The following is a 15,444-nucleotide window of genomic DNA, read 5'->3' as shown; positions in this document are numbered from 1 at the left end:
AGAGAACAAGGTGTTAAGTATGTTAAGGAGTGGTAATAGTGTTGGACTATTGGATCAGAGTTGGTTATTCTGGAAAATGAGAGCGTGGATAGTAAAGTGATAGATTTAAGAGTTGTTAGGGGTGAGGAAATTCTAGAATAATTAAATAAGCTAGTATGAGAGGAGGTCAGTTAGTGGAATGTTTGGCATTGAGATTTTGAAGGTGCAAATGAACTAGTAATGATGGGTTTAAAAATCATTTGAGAAAAGCTTAACATTCAAATCACAATATTAATCAAGCACAATAGTCTCAAAACCAGAGGAGATTCATCAGTTTTTGTGGCAGTAGTAAGACCATTATATTATTTGCTCACTTATTAATAAGTTCAGGCCAAATTTTCTAAATACCATATTTTGTCATGTATAATGTGCGCCCACGTTTTTGGCCCAGACTTTCAGAGGAAAAACCTTTCATTTTAATGTATTCAATTTTTTATGTACTTGTGTTTAGATACTTTTTTTGATATTATAAAGGAATTTAGCATTATTTTTGAAAATACTATGGTAGTACTATGCATGTATAATGTGCGTCCTTATTTTCACTCAAAGATTTGAGCAAAAAGTGCATATTAGACATGGCAAAACATGGTAGTTTTCAAACATTTTTTTATTTCTTTAATTTTTTAATAGTTTATTTTTATTGTCTTTTTCCCTTTACTATTTATCCCCCTTATACCTTCTTCCACTTCCACCCACCCACTAAATAGTTTTTCAGAAGTGAATTAATGTATATATGTAAAAAGTAACTAGCTCTAAAAACCATTATCTAAAATGGAAAAAGGGATATATAGTTTTTAACTTTAGGGCCATGTTCTAGTCACTTAATTTCTAATTAAAATTTGTTTACATTAATTTTTTTCCCAAATTGAGGTGTAACTGACAATGTAGCATTATGTAAGTTTTAGGTGTAGAGCATAATGATTTGATAGCTCTATATACTATGAAATAATTATTCCAGTAAGTGTAGGTAACATCTGTCTCCATGTATAGATTTAAAATGTCAAGAATATTTCCATGTGGAGTAGTTAGAAATATGTAGTGATTTTTAATCAATTTTGTTATAAACTTGTGTATTAAAAAGAAAAATATTTTTAGAAATAATGTGTTCTGATATTTATTTAAATTAGGTACTCATGAGAAGCAAGAGATAAAGAAGAAGAAAACTGAAAAAGGCATGACTAATGTGCATCCTCCTGCTGCTGCTACTGCCAAGCCTTCTGCAGATCAGATCAGACAAAGTGTCAGGCATTCTCTCAAAGACATTCTTATGAAAAGGTAACACATGTTATTATTGTAGAATATTGAATAATGTATGCTTCACGTATTTGAAGAATAATTGAATTATTCTAATTTTAAGACTTACAGACTCAAATTTGAAGGTACCAGAGGAAAAGGCAGCGAAAGTTGCCACAAAAATTGAAAAAGAGCTCTTCTCTTTTTTTCGGGACACAGATGCTAAATACAAGAACAAATATAGAAGTTTGATGTTCAATCTGAAAGATCCTAAAAACAATGTAAGTGTTTTGTTTTTCATAGATATTTATGCTTCCAATTTTCTTGAATACATAGGGATTTAAGATTGTAATACAAGAAATCTATAATTTATTTCTTGGAGTGAGAGCTTAGAATTTTAGTAGTCTTTTACTACTGAATTGAGTTCCACTTAGGGATGAATAATGTTATAGAATAAGTCTATTAACATATAAGTACTAAATCTATCTTAACCTGATTTATGTGAGCTTTCTTTCCATTATGCCCCTTGTTTAATCCAGTTTGTTTAAAAATTCACATGTATTCTTCAAAACTATTAAGCTAAAATTGATAATACTATATTAATACTTCTGATTTAAATCTGGAAATAGCTACATTCCTTAAAATAAATTGCCTTCAGATAAAAAATAAAACTATTTTAATCCATTTTTATTAACTAAACGTGACTTTAGTTTTAAATATCCTTTAGCAGTTGTAAAATCTTAGTCTTTCCTGGGATTTCTTGTTTGTAACTTAGAGGGAATCTAGAAGCTGTGTGTGTTTGTGTAGATGCAAACTCCTTGCATATGTATTGAAGTTTTATAAGTTTTTCACATAAGTATTAGCAGTTTGTCAGTTTGTCTAATTATATTTGCTATAGTATGTGATTTAGATATTTTGTTGAAGTATTCTAACAGCTACTTAAGAGGATTCTACAGTGTATTATTTTCCATTAGGGTCCAGGAGATCAGTTTCCTCAATAAGTGAATATTTCCTTTAGGTGTCTTTTTTGCAGTTGGTTCTTCACTCTGTAGTTCCCTCCAAGCCTGTTAGGATTTGAACATAGGAAATCTTAAAAATATGAAACACATGACATTAAGTAAAGTTCATTTATGCAGTACCTTTTCTTTGGGAAGAGTTAATACAACTTTGAGATAGATGTTGTAATGGTTCTAATGTACATTCTTCCCCATCATGTATTGATTTTTATATGAAGTGTGTATTTTATTGCCTGAGATAATAAGTTCCTAGGCTGTAAAGCTGTCATCATTCTTCTTGTAGTAGGTAGTATGTAAATCATAAAACATTTGTAAATTAGGTTTCAAAATTGCATTTTTCTTTATCATAAATTTCTGTATAGCAGCTTTTTTTTGTTTTGAAAATGTTTTTTCCTTTTCTATTTTAAACTACTTCCAGATATTATTTAAAAAAGTACTGAAAGGAGAAGTGACCCCTGATCATCTTATAAGAATGAGTCCAGAAGAACTAGCTTCTAAAGAGTTAGCTGCTTGGAGACGAAGAGAAAACAGACATGTAAGATTATTTATGAATATATGTTTGACTCTGTTAAAAGCTGTGTTCCTAGTTACTTGTCTCCCTTAACTTTGTCTTAAATTCTGTGTTGTTTTTCTGATTTCTGCTGCATGTTTTCATTTTCTCAAGTTACCAGGTTACATAAATACTTTGTGTTTCGTTATATAATTTGTAAATTAGAAGGATGGGAAAATAGGCACATCTTCTTTTCTTTTTTTTTTTAAAGATTTTATTTATTTTTTAGAGAGAGGGGAAGGGAAGGAGAAAAAGAGGGAGAGAAATATCAAGGTGTGGTTGCCTCTTGCATACACCCCCTACTGGGGACCTGGCCTGCAACCCAGGCATTTCCCCTGACTGGAAATCCGACTGGCGACCCTTTGGTTTGCGGGCTGACACTCAATCCACCGAGCCACACCAGCCAGGGAAAACAGGCATGTCTTAATAGCATCTGCACTTTTCAGAAGCTTAGTTTGAAGATACAAATATTGGTAATTTTTAGAGCCAAATAAAGTCAGAATGAAAGTTTTGCAGGTTTATGTTCTCTAATTCAAAGTTTCAAATGCCAAAGCTCTGAAAAATGTTTTTTTGTAATACATTTATTGATAAAATCTGACCTGAATTGTCATGTCTAATGTTTACATTCACAGAATGTTTTGTATTTAATTAAGTAGTGCTGTCCCAGACATAACTGAAATGTCATGTAACATAATATGTGTACCATATTGCGTTTTTGAAACTAAAAAATTCTGAGCCACTGATGCCAAGAGTTTCTGTTGAAGGTTGTGATCTTGAAATACCTTTGAAGATTTAAGTGAATATGTGACTTAGGAGTTATTTGACAGTGAGATATCCACGTCATCCATTATTTTTATTACAGTGGCCTCAGAATATTAGCCCTTTATTCTAGAAAGTACTGGTTACTTATAGTTCATATTAACTCTACATGAGTTACCTGATTCTTTTCTCCAGAATACTTACCTTCATCTTAGGTGTTAAACCTCCAAGTAGTTTTTCTGCCAAATCTAGTTTGAAGTGCCAGAGGCTTTGATTTGATATATTATACTTATTCACATATTTCTTCACTTTCACTCTGTGTAATTTCTCCTGTACTTTACTTTTGAAAATATTGTCTTCTTCTTCTTCATATTACAAATATGCACATGCCTGTCTTCTTTGAAATTGTGCCTGCCAGTATCATGAGCATTGGACACCAGCTTGTTTTATCTTTAGATCATGTACCTGATTTTTTTCTTTAAGGAATGATTTGTACTTAACAAAGGAGAGATAAATGACCAGACCCATGTTTACCCTCTAAGCCAGTCTAGTTCTTGCTACACTTAATAAATTGTTAAGCTTTTTCAGCTGTGAGTTATCTGATAATTTTTGGTATTTGAGTAAAGTTCATATTGTTTTGGGGGATGTCAATGAACTTCATGTTAGGAATCTAAGCGGAAGTTAGTTTTCATTTCCCTGTGGCAGTTACTAAAATACTAAATCAGAAGGCAGATTTTAAATATAAATATTATGTTTCATTACTTTACAAATTACATTGCACTTCAGTTGCCTCAAGTTAATGTACATACGAGCTTCTTAAGGCTGAGGCATAGGTTCTGATTCTTATACCCCCAGCACTGAAAATTGTCTCAGGCATATATAGGTACTGAGATGTTTGCTTGAGACACTCTCTAAAGATTAAAAATCAGCCATGATGACTTTATATAAAAAAAGATTTTATTTATCTTTAGAGAGAGGGAAAGGGAAGGAGAAAGAGAGGGAGAGAAACATCAATGTGTGGTTGCCTCTCATGTGCCCCCAACTGAGGACCTGGCCTGCAACCCAGGCATGTTCCCTCACTGGGAACAGAACCAGTGACCCTTTGGTTTGCAGGCTGGCTCTCAATCCACTGAGCCACATCAATCAGGGCAATGCTTTTATTTTTAAATAAGCTCTGGTCATTACTTAAAACTGTACATTTAGAAATAGGCATATATATATATATATATATATGTATTTTTACATATATATATGTATACGTATATATGTATACATATATACATGTATATATATACATATATATGTATACATATATACGTATACATATATATATATGTTCTTATATATACATATATATATATGTATGTATTTTTAAAGATGTTATTTATTTATTTTTAGAGAGAGGGGAAGGGAGGGAGAAAGAAAGGGAATGAAACATCAATGTGTGGTTAACTCTCACGTGGCGCCCACTGGGGACCTGGCCTACAGCCCAGTCATGTGCCCCGACTGTGAATTGGTGAAATAGTGAACCCTTTGGTTTGCCGCCTGAGCTCGATCTACTGAGCTACACCAGCCAGGGCAAAAATAGGTATTTTTAATTGTGAAGTATTTCTTTAAAATCTTTCCTGTTAGACCATAGAGATGATTGAGAAAGAGCAGAGAGAAGTGGAAAGACGACCAATCACAAAAATAACTCATAAAGGTGAAATAGAAATTGAGAGTGATGCTCCAATGAAAGAACAGGATGCAGCCATGGAGATTCAGGTAAAGATAATAATGTATTTTATAGTGCTCAAAGCATGCAGATTCAGAAAAGGTTTATTTGCTTAATGTTCTTAAAATGAATTTTAAAAATGTATATGTTTTAAAGTAGCCTATTTAGTTTAGTGGTTTTCTGGGAGTGTTTAAAATACTGTTTTTCTGTATGTAGTGCACAGACTGTCTGCATCATGAGCATCAGTGAAGCACTTGTTAATATGTATATTCTTGCGGCCTCAATGACTTAGTGAATTCCGTAGTAAGCCTTGAAGTCTTGGAGTACTTCTTAATCTAACTGTAGTTTGAGAGCTGGTCATTATTTTAAAATGTCAGTGAAGAAATAATATGAAAGCTTGTTAGATGCATTGAAGAAAGAGGAATGTTTAAGTTTTGCTTTATTTTAGGTCACTATCTAAACATTCATTTTTTAAAAAAAGATTTTATTTATTTATTTTTAGAGAGGGAAAGGGAGGGAGAACAAGAAGAGGAGAAACATCAGTGTGTGGTTGCCTCCCTTACACCCCGCCACTGGTGACCTGGCTGGCAACCCAGGCATGTGCCCTAAGAATGGAACCAGTGACCCTTTGGTTTGCGGGCTGGCACTCAGTTCACTAAGCAGCCACACCAGCCAGGGTTAAACATTCATTTGTTTAAAGAAATAATGAGAAACAGCCTATAAATGGAATAGTTTCATTTTGGAAAAATGTCATTGTGAAATATAAGTTGATTTTAATTACTGAGATCAAATTTTATCATCTGAAATTAACTTTTACTGTAACTTCTGTTAGGAACATGCAGGTAGTAAGTCATTGGAAAAGACCGAAGGATCTGAAAAACAAAAAGAAGAGGTTGATTCCATGTCTAAAGATACCACCAGTCAACACAGACAACATCTATTTGATCTTAACTGTAAAATTTGCATAGGTAAGTGGAAATTTTTCTATCTGGAATGTTGCTTTCATTTGGAAAGGAGTTATTTGTATTTGTAATTTAAGTGGGTTTTTGTTTTCCCAGTATTGGTGGTGTGAAGGATCCACCTATTCCCTTTGAAGAGGAGCCCATTTTTTGGGACTGTTCTTCAGGGATGATGTGTAATTTGATACTATAGCATACTTACTATCTAGAATCAATTCTATTGCATAAGATCAGGGTCAAATGACTAAAATTTAACTGTTAGACATCAGAAATTGTAGGCAGTGGTGAATGGTACTGTCATTTACTAAGAGCAGTGAAATAATATTCATAGTGTATAATTATAACAAATGACAAATCAGAAATTGTCTTTTCTCTAGTATTCTTACTTTGGGTCATTCATTTAATAAATATTGAATTCCTACTCCTTACCAGGTATTTTGCTGGTGTAGGGAGTATCGTGAAAAGGTCAGGTGGTATCCAGGCTTTTAAGAGAAAATGTAGTATAATAGGAAAGACAGGCAGGTGATGATTTGAGTTACAAAATTACAGTTTTTGTAAATGTATTTAGATAGCAGAAAGACGTAACCTAGACTAGGGTTAGTGGGGGTTTGGCTGAGGAATTTACATTTAAGGTGAGACACAAAGGTTGAGAACTATGCAGAAAGAAAAAGACTTATAGGTACTGGGATTGGCAGTGAGCTTGAATTGAATTCAAGGAGGAGAGAGGCATGTGATTTGTTTGAAGAGATACTCAGAAATCAAATTTCATAGTATCTTATAGCCATTGCTTATCTTCTTCATAAATTTTATTTATTTTACTTGTAATAAAAAATATTTAATTTTTTTGAGGTGTAACCTTTTTAATCTCATTTTTCTGTTACCATATATCCCTTTTATAGCCTCTTCCACTGCCAACCTTCTCTCCCACCCACCTGCATCACCACATTGTCAGTGTCCATGAGTCCTTCGTTTTTGCTTGGTTCCTCCACCTTGCCCCCAAGCAGAGCTGTCCGCATGCTCTCTATGAGTTTGTCTCTATTTTGCTTATTAGTTCAGTTTGTTCATTAGGTTCCACATACAAGTGAAATCATACAGTATTTGACTTTCTTCGACTGGCTTATTTCACTTAGCATGATATTCTCCGGGTCCATCCATGCTGTTGCAAAGGGTAAAATTTTTTACATTTTTACGGCTGAGTAGTAGTCTGTTGTGTATATGGACCATAGTTGTTTTATCCCCATATCTTCTGATGGACACTTGGGCTGCTTCCATATCTTGGCGATTTTTAATAACGCTGCATTGAACATAGGAGTGCTTATATTCTTTTGAATTAGTGTCTTGCGGGGGTCTCTTCAGATAAATTCCCAGAAGTGGAATCGCTGGGTCATAAGGCAGTTTCATTTTTAATTTTTTGAGGTATCTCCCTACTGCTTTCCACAGTGGCTGCACCAGTCTGCATTCCCACCAACAGTGCAAAAGGGTTCCCCTTTCTCCACATCCTCACCAGCACTTGTTTGTTGATTTATTGATGATGGCCATTCTGACAGGTGTGGGGTGGTATCTCATTGTGGTTTTTTTTATTCTTTTGTTCTTTAAGACTTTTAAAATTTACTTTTAGAGGGGAAGGGAGGGAGAAAGAGGGAGTGAAACATTAATGTGCAGGAGATAGATACATCGATTAGTTGCCTCAAACACACCCTAACGGGGGACCTGGCCCACAACCCAGGTGTGTGCCCTGACTAGGAATTGATCCAACGACTCTGGCTGCAGGGCAGCAATCAGTCCACTGAGCCACACCAGCCAGGGTTCATTGTGGTTTTAATATACATTTCTCTGATGATTAGTAACATTGAGCATCTTTTCATACATCTGTTGGTCATCTGTATGTTCTTTTTGGAAAAGTTCTATTCAGGTCCTTTGCCCATTTTTAATTGGATTGTTTTTTTGATGTTGAGTTTTGTAAGTTCTTTATAAATTTTGGGTACTACACCTTACCAACTGTATTGGCGAATATGTTCTTCCATTCTGTGGGTTTTCTTTATTTTTTGTGATGTTTTCTTGTGCAAAACCTTTTTAGTTCGATGCGGTTCCATTTATTTATTTTTTTCTTTTATTTTCCTTGCCTGGAAAATATTTACGATTCTCTCCTTGTCTTTAAGCTTTGCCATCTAATTATGATGTGTCTTGTGGTACTATTGAGTCCATCTTGTTTGGGACTCTGCTTTCCAGCCCACTGTATTTTTTCCTTTGACATGTTATGGAAGTTTTCAGTCACTATTTCTTCAAATAGGTTCTTGATCCCTGGTTCCTTCTCTTCTCCTTCTGGTATTCCCATGACGTGGATGGTGTTATGCTTCATGTTGTTTGAAAGGTCTCTTAAACTCTCTTCATTATTTTAAATTCTTTTTTCTCTTTGCTGCTCTGCTAGGGTATTTTTTCTCTTTTCTATTTTCCAAATAGCTGATTCAGTCCTCTGCTTCATCTAACTTACTGTTTATTCCTTCCAGTCTCTTATTTAATTCAGATACTGCATTCTTTATTTCTGACTGGTCCTTTTTATGGTTTTTATGTCTTTATGCTTTTTAAAATTGTCCTTATAATCATTACTGTAAACTCTATTTGATAAATTGTTTGCCTTTATTTCATTTAGCTCATCTTCTGGACAGTTCTCTCTCTTCTTTCATTTGGGCACTGTTTCTTTGTCTTCCCATTTTGGCTGTCTCTTTGTGTTTGTTTCTATGTACTAGGTAGCTTTGCAAAGACTGGTGCATACATCTGTCAGATGTTCCCTGTGGCTTTGGGCAACCTGTTTGGAGCTATCAGCCATCCACAGTGTGTAGGTCCTTCTGGGCCTGAGTATGTGCAGAAAAAAGCAAGTTGCGTACCTAATCTGGCTTTTACCCAAACTGGGTTTGGGGGAGAATCAGCAAAAGTCTCAAAGCTCCCAGAGATCCATCATTATTTGTAGGCTTTCTCTTAGGCCTAATTACTGAAATTACCTCCATCTGCACATCTCAACAGCCTGGGGGCTTAATCTCAACAGGGTTGGGCAAGAGGAATTCCTGCAGGTCAGGCTGTTGCTTCTCCCAAGGATGATGGCACAATGGAGCGGAGTGCTCCACTAGAGAAAGATGTCTTATGCAATATGGGGAATAATTGATCAAAAGCGCCCTGGCAGCTGACTCTTCAGCTCTCTCCTAGAGCCACCAGCCCCCAAATCTCCTCACTTGGCTCTAGTCTCCCCTGCCCTCCCTCTGCTGGAGGCCAGGGTTAAGTGACTGCAAACAAAATTTTGTGTGTTGGACCGTTAAGAGGCTCTCTGCATCTCTAGCTGTCTCTCTCTGTCAGACAGAAACCCCTCTGCTTTTCACAGCTGGATTTTATTTGTGTTCTTTCCTGGTTCTAGTGCTGTAGCCTGGGGAGCCCAGCTAGGGGTTTAGATGCCACATTTCTCACCGGGAACCCCCTGGCTGCTGAACTATCTCTCCGGCACTTCAGTTGCAGCTGCAGCCCACACCTCCTCCACACTTCTTATCTGTGTCATTTTGGTGAAATGGTTTCTTCTGTCTCTCTGGTTATAAGGCTTCTCTTCAGCTAGTGTTCAGTTAGTTATTCAAAAGGATTTTCCTACAATTTAATTATATTTCATTTTTTCCTCTGGGAGGAGGTTAGGGTAGTTGCCACCTACTCTGTTGCTATATTGGATCTCCACATCATAACTTTTAAATAGGATAGTCAGAGAAGGCATCACTGAGGAATTTCTCAAATTATTAATTTGAGAGAGAGAGAAAAACATCTGTTTGTTCCTCCACCCATATATGCAATCATTGTTTGATTCTTGGTATGTACCCCGACTAGTGATCAAAACTGCAACCTTGGCTTTTGGGGCTAACACTTCAACCAACTGAGCTACCTGGCCAGGGCTATAGCCATTGCTTTTCAAATTGTAACTTAATAGTAGAAATAAAATCTACTTACTAATAAACATTTTAAGGAAAATCAGAAACAGAATACTAAATATTACAGTGAATTGCATTTGAAAAGGTAAGTAAGATTTTTTGAAACTTTAGTTTCAATTATTTATAACAGCAAAAAATACATACATATTTGCACACACATATCCATAATATAAATACACATGCACACAACACATACTAATATAAGTAAGAAATGGATCATAATATAAATGACTTTAGAGATCATGATCAAAAATGCTGCAAAATCTAGTTTTGCAGGCCACAAAGATTTTGTTATTTTTTTATTTTTTATTCTATTATAGTTGTCCCAAATTTCCCTCATTGCTCTCTCCTGCCCCCCATCCCACCACTCCCACAGTCAATCCCCACCCTGTTTTGCTTTCCATGGCACATTTATACATGTTCCTAGAGCAGACACCTCGTCTTTACCCCCTTCTTCCCCTCCCTCTCCTCTCTGGTCACTGTCAGTTTGTTCCTTGTTTCTGTTTCTGGTTCTGTTTTGCTCCTTTGTTTGTTTTATTCATTAGGTTCCTCTTATAGGTGAGATCATATGGTATTTGTCTTTTGCCACCTGGTTTATTTCATTTACCATAATACTCTCCATTTCCATCTATGCTGTCACGAAAGGTAGGATATCCTTCTTTCTTTCTGCTGTGCAGTACTCCACTGTATGAATGTACCACAGTTTTTTGATCCATTCATTTACTGATGCTCAGGCTGTTTATAGCATTTGGCTATTGTAAATAACACTGCCATGAACATTGGGGTGCATAGGTTCTTTTGAATTAGTGTTTCAGGATTCTTAGGATATAGTCCCAGCAGTGGAATTGCTGGATAGAAAGGCAGTTTCATATTTAGTTTTTTGAGGAAATGCCATACTGTTTTCCATAGTAGCTGCACCAGTCTTTATTCTCACCAACAGTGTAGTAGGGTTCCCTGTTCTCTACATCCTTGCCAGTGTGGGGGGCAACTTTGCCTGCAAGTCCCCCCATCCACCAGGGATGAAAATAATACTACAAAGACATGATCTGCTTGGGGAGGAGAAGTGGTCAATCTCTCAAAGGAGAAAGACCAAGAACCTCTTCTTCAACAGCTTTTATTAGGTTTGGAACACACAGAAATACAGGTAAAGCTCATCAGTGTCAGGCGGCAAGGATCAAACAATAGATAACAGCCCTGTCTGGTGTAGCTCAGTGGATTGAGTGCAGGCCTGTGAACCACACGATCTCAGTTCGATTCCCAGTCAGGGCACATGCCTGGGTTGCAGGCCAGTTCCCAGCAGAGGACTCACGAGAGGCAACCGTACATTGATACTTCTCTCCTTCCCTTCCCCTCCCCTCTAAAGATAAATAAATAAAATCTTAAAAAAAACAATAGATAACATTTCAAAGATGTCTGAGGGCTTAATCTGAGTCAGTGTCTGTCAGGTAAAGGGGTTGCAAAAACTTTGAGAGAGATACTCATTTCCTGCTTGGATCCTTAAAATATGAATGAAAGTACCCTTAGCAAAGCAGGCTTCACAGGACTTTTAGGAATTCTTATGCCCAATCACCCTGGAACCCACTCTAGCCGGCAAAGGGCTACACACTGCTTTCCCTGTCATGGTTTTTAGGCTTAACTGGATCAGAGCCAGCAAGCACTTCTCCCAGACAGAAATGGGGATTCAGGCGATGTCAGAATAGCCAGGGGGTGAGGCTCCATCACTCCTTCTTTGCTGCAGCCCCCCAAGTCCTTCCTTGAGGGCCTCCCAAGTGATTATGTCTGGCTTAGGTTGCCGCCCCCTTACCCAGGGGTTGTACCTGTACTGACTAACCAACCAAGCATTGGGGGCAGGAGATGGGTGAAGCAGAGGCAGTGCTGCTGCCAGGGAGATAAGCTTCATCTCCTTAGTGACTCACAGTTCGGAGGTCACTCACTCAGGCTTAGCCTTGGAGGGTAGTTACAACTCCTGAAACCAGGCAGCAGGTTCCCAACATGCCAGCACCTGTTTCTTGATTTGTTAATGATGGCCATTCTGAGTGGTGTGAAGTGGTATCTCATTGTGGTTTTAATTTGCATCTTTCCGATGGCTAGTGATGTCAGTCATCCATTCATATGCTTATGGACCCTCTATAAGTCATCCCTGGAGAGGTGTCTGTTCCGGGTCCTTTGCCCATTTTAAAACTGGATTCTTTGTCTTCCTGGTGTTGAGTCCTGTGAGTTCTTTATATATTTTGGAGATCAAACACGTGTCTGAGGTATCATTGGGAAATACGTTTTTCCATGCAGTTGATTTCCTTTTCGTTTTGAAGATGTTTTCTTTAGCCATGCAGAAGCTTTTTATTTTGATGAAGTCCCATTTGTTTATTCTTGCCTCTATTTCTTTTGCTCTAGAGGATATATCCGCGAAAATACTGCTGCATGGGATATCTGAAATTTTACTGCCTGTATTTTCCTCTAGGACTTTTATAGTGTTGTGGCTTATGTTTAAGACTTCTATCCATCTTGAGTTTATTTTTCTGTATGGGGTAAATTGGTGGTCTAGTTTCATTTTTTAAAATGTGCCATTCCAGTCCTCCCAACACCATTTGTTGAAAGAGGCTATTTTTACTCTATTTTATGCTTCTGCCCCCTTTGTCAACTAGTAATTGACCCCAAAGACTTGGGTTTATTTCTGGTCTCTCTGTTATGCTCCATTGATCTGTGTGTCTGTTCTTATGCCAGTACCAGACTGTTTTGATTACAGTGACCTTATAATATATTTGATGTTAGGTATTCTGATCCCTCCTACTTTTTTCTTCTTTCTTAATATTGCTGAGGCTATTCACGGTCATTTCTGGTTCCATATAAATTTTTGAAATATTTGTTCTAAATCTGTGAAATATATTATTGGTATTTTAATAGGCTGAATCTGTAGATTGTTTTGGGTAGTATGGTCTTCTTAATGATGTTAATTCTTCTAATCCATGAACATGATATATGCTTCCATTTATTTGTATGTTCTATAATTTCTTTCTTCAGTGTTCTGTAGTTTTCTTAGTTATAGGTCTTTTGCCTCCTTGGTCAAGTTTATTCCTAGGTACTTTTACTTTTCTTGTTGCTATAGTAAATAGGATTTGCTTCCTACTTTCTCTTTCTGATATTTCATTGTTGGTGTATAGATATGCTTTTGATTTCTGAATAGTGACTTTGTGTCTGCTATTTTGTGAGATTCATGTATTAGGTCCAGTAGTGTTTTGGTGGAACGTATAGGGTTTTTCTATGTACATTATCATGTTGTTTGCCAAGTGACAATTTTTCCTCCTCCTCTCCAATTTGGATGCCTTTTATTTCTCCTTCTTATCTGATTGCTGTGGCTAGAACTTCGAATACCATGTTGAATAAAAGTGGTGAAAGCACCCCTGGCTGGTGTAGGTCAGTGGATTGAGCGTGGGATGTAAGCCAAAGGTTGCTGGTTTGATTCCCAGTTGGGCACGTGCCTGGGTTGCAGGTTAGGTCCCCAATGGAGCTGGGGGGAGGGAGGCGTGTGAAGGGCAACCACACATTAATATATCTCTCCCTTTCTCTTTACTTTCCCCTCTCTCCAAAAATGAGTAAATAAAATCTTTTTAAAAAAGTGATGGAAGCAGATACCCTTGTATTATTTCTGATCTTAGGGAGAAAGCTTTTAGTTTTTGCCTATTGATCAAGATGTTGGTTGTAGGCTTCTCATGTATGGCCTTTATTATGTTAATATATGCTCCCTCTACTGCTTTGCTAAGGGTTTTTATCATGAACAGGTGCTGAACTTTATCATATGTTTTTTTCAGCATCTATTGATATGATCATGTGGTTTTTGTCCTTCATTTTGTTTATGTGGTATATTACATTTATTGATTTGTGGATGTTGTGCTATCCTTGCATCCCTGGGATGAATCCCCTCTTGGATTCACCTTGATTGGTACCCTCTGTTCTTCCTGGACTTGGCGTGACTTTCTTTCAAGTTAGGGAAGTTTTCTGTCATACTTTTTTCCAAACAGGTTTTCTAACACTTGCTCCTCTTCTCCTTCTGGTATTCCTACGATATGGATATTATTACATTTTATGTCCTGTAGCTCCCTTAAATTCTCTTCACTGTTTGTGTCCTTTTTTGTTTTGTTGCCTTGCGAATTTTTTTTCTGCCTGTCTTCCAGCTCGCTGATTTAATCCTCTGCTTAATCTATCCTGATTTTCATTCCTTCTACTGTGTTCTTTATTTTAGAAGTTATATTCTTCATTTTGTTATGACTCTTATTGATAGTTTTTGTGTCCTTTTTCATGCTGGTAGTTTGCAGTAAGTTCTTTATAGCTTCCCTGGAGTTCTTTGTAGTTCTCACCAAGCTCATTGAGCATCCTTGTAAACATTATTTTGAACTCAGTGTCTGATGGTTTGTGTGCCTCAATTTCACTTATCACTCTTTCTGGAGATTCCTCCTTTCCTTTCGATTAGGCATTGTTTATTTGTCTCTCCATTTAAGGTGACTGTTTATTTCTGCTTCAAAGATTGATCTGCTTTGACTCCCTGTCTTCATGGTGTGATTTCTGTTGTAATGGTGCAGTCTCCTTCATGCTCTTGGACTACCCTTTATATCATTTATGTGGGCTTTCTGGTTGTAATTGAGTTTTGGTTGTCATTGGGTTGTTCTTTGGTGGATCCTTCCTTCTGGCTGACTGAGAATCACTCCTCCCACCACGTCTTGTGTGCTGTTGTACTGGTGCTGCTAGAACAAAACCAAACAGCCCAGGTAACAAATCCACACCTGCAAAATTAACCTCCGTAAGTAATCACACCATCAACAGAAAATGAGCCAGTGTTATCGTTTTGCTGTATATATAATATGCATACATTTTGGTATAACTTACAGGTAAAAAACTCTTTTATTTTAATTTTTTAAATAAATTATTATATTTAGAAACAAAACCAATTAATCATTTTCCTGGGTATTTGCATAGGGATATCATTATTGCTTTCTAGAGTTATACTTTTAATGCATACATAGAAATAAGAGAATTAAAAACATTTACATAGATACAAAATTAGTACTACTCATGAAAAATATACATTTTTATTTTTCCCCTATAATTTGGGCCCAAAAGTGTGCATTATACATGGTAAAATAACAGTAATGAAGGTGTTAAGAGACTAAGCTATTATAAGAAAGGAAAAAGGAATATGAGATGACTAACTGAAAGAAAAATT

General features: G+C 36.5%; 1 protein-coding gene across 4 annotated transcripts in view; it reads left to right on the top strand.

The window, feature by feature from the left end:
• PHF3 (PHD finger protein 3) overlaps positions 1-15,444 on the top strand; it is an 87,439-nt gene that overhangs the window by 55,170 nt on the left and 16,825 nt on the right. For all 4 annotated transcript variants that reach the window (XM_037034336.1, XM_037034335.1, XM_037034338.1 and 1 more), the window contains 5 exons: positions 1,167-1,314; positions 1,397-1,553; positions 2,707-2,823; positions 5,230-5,361; positions 6,144-6,279. In XM_037034336.1, coding sequence (XP_036890231.1) covers positions 1,167-1,314; positions 1,397-1,553; positions 2,707-2,823; positions 5,230-5,361; positions 6,144-6,279 — 690 coding nt within the window. The remainder of the gene's footprint in view (positions 1-1,166; positions 1,315-1,396; positions 1,554-2,706; positions 2,824-5,229; positions 5,362-6,143; positions 6,280-15,444) is intronic.

This window comes from Sturnira hondurensis, unplaced genomic scaffold (genome assembly GCF_014824575.4).
Source record: "Sturnira hondurensis isolate 20B ecotype Veracruz unplaced genomic scaffold, ASM1482457v3 Scaffold0022136, whole genome shotgun sequence".
Lineage (NCBI taxonomy): Eukaryota > Metazoa > Chordata > Mammalia > Chiroptera > Phyllostomidae > Sturnira > Sturnira hondurensis.
Note: the sequence above shows the minus strand (reverse complement) of the source record. Positions and strands in the feature narration are given on the sequence as shown.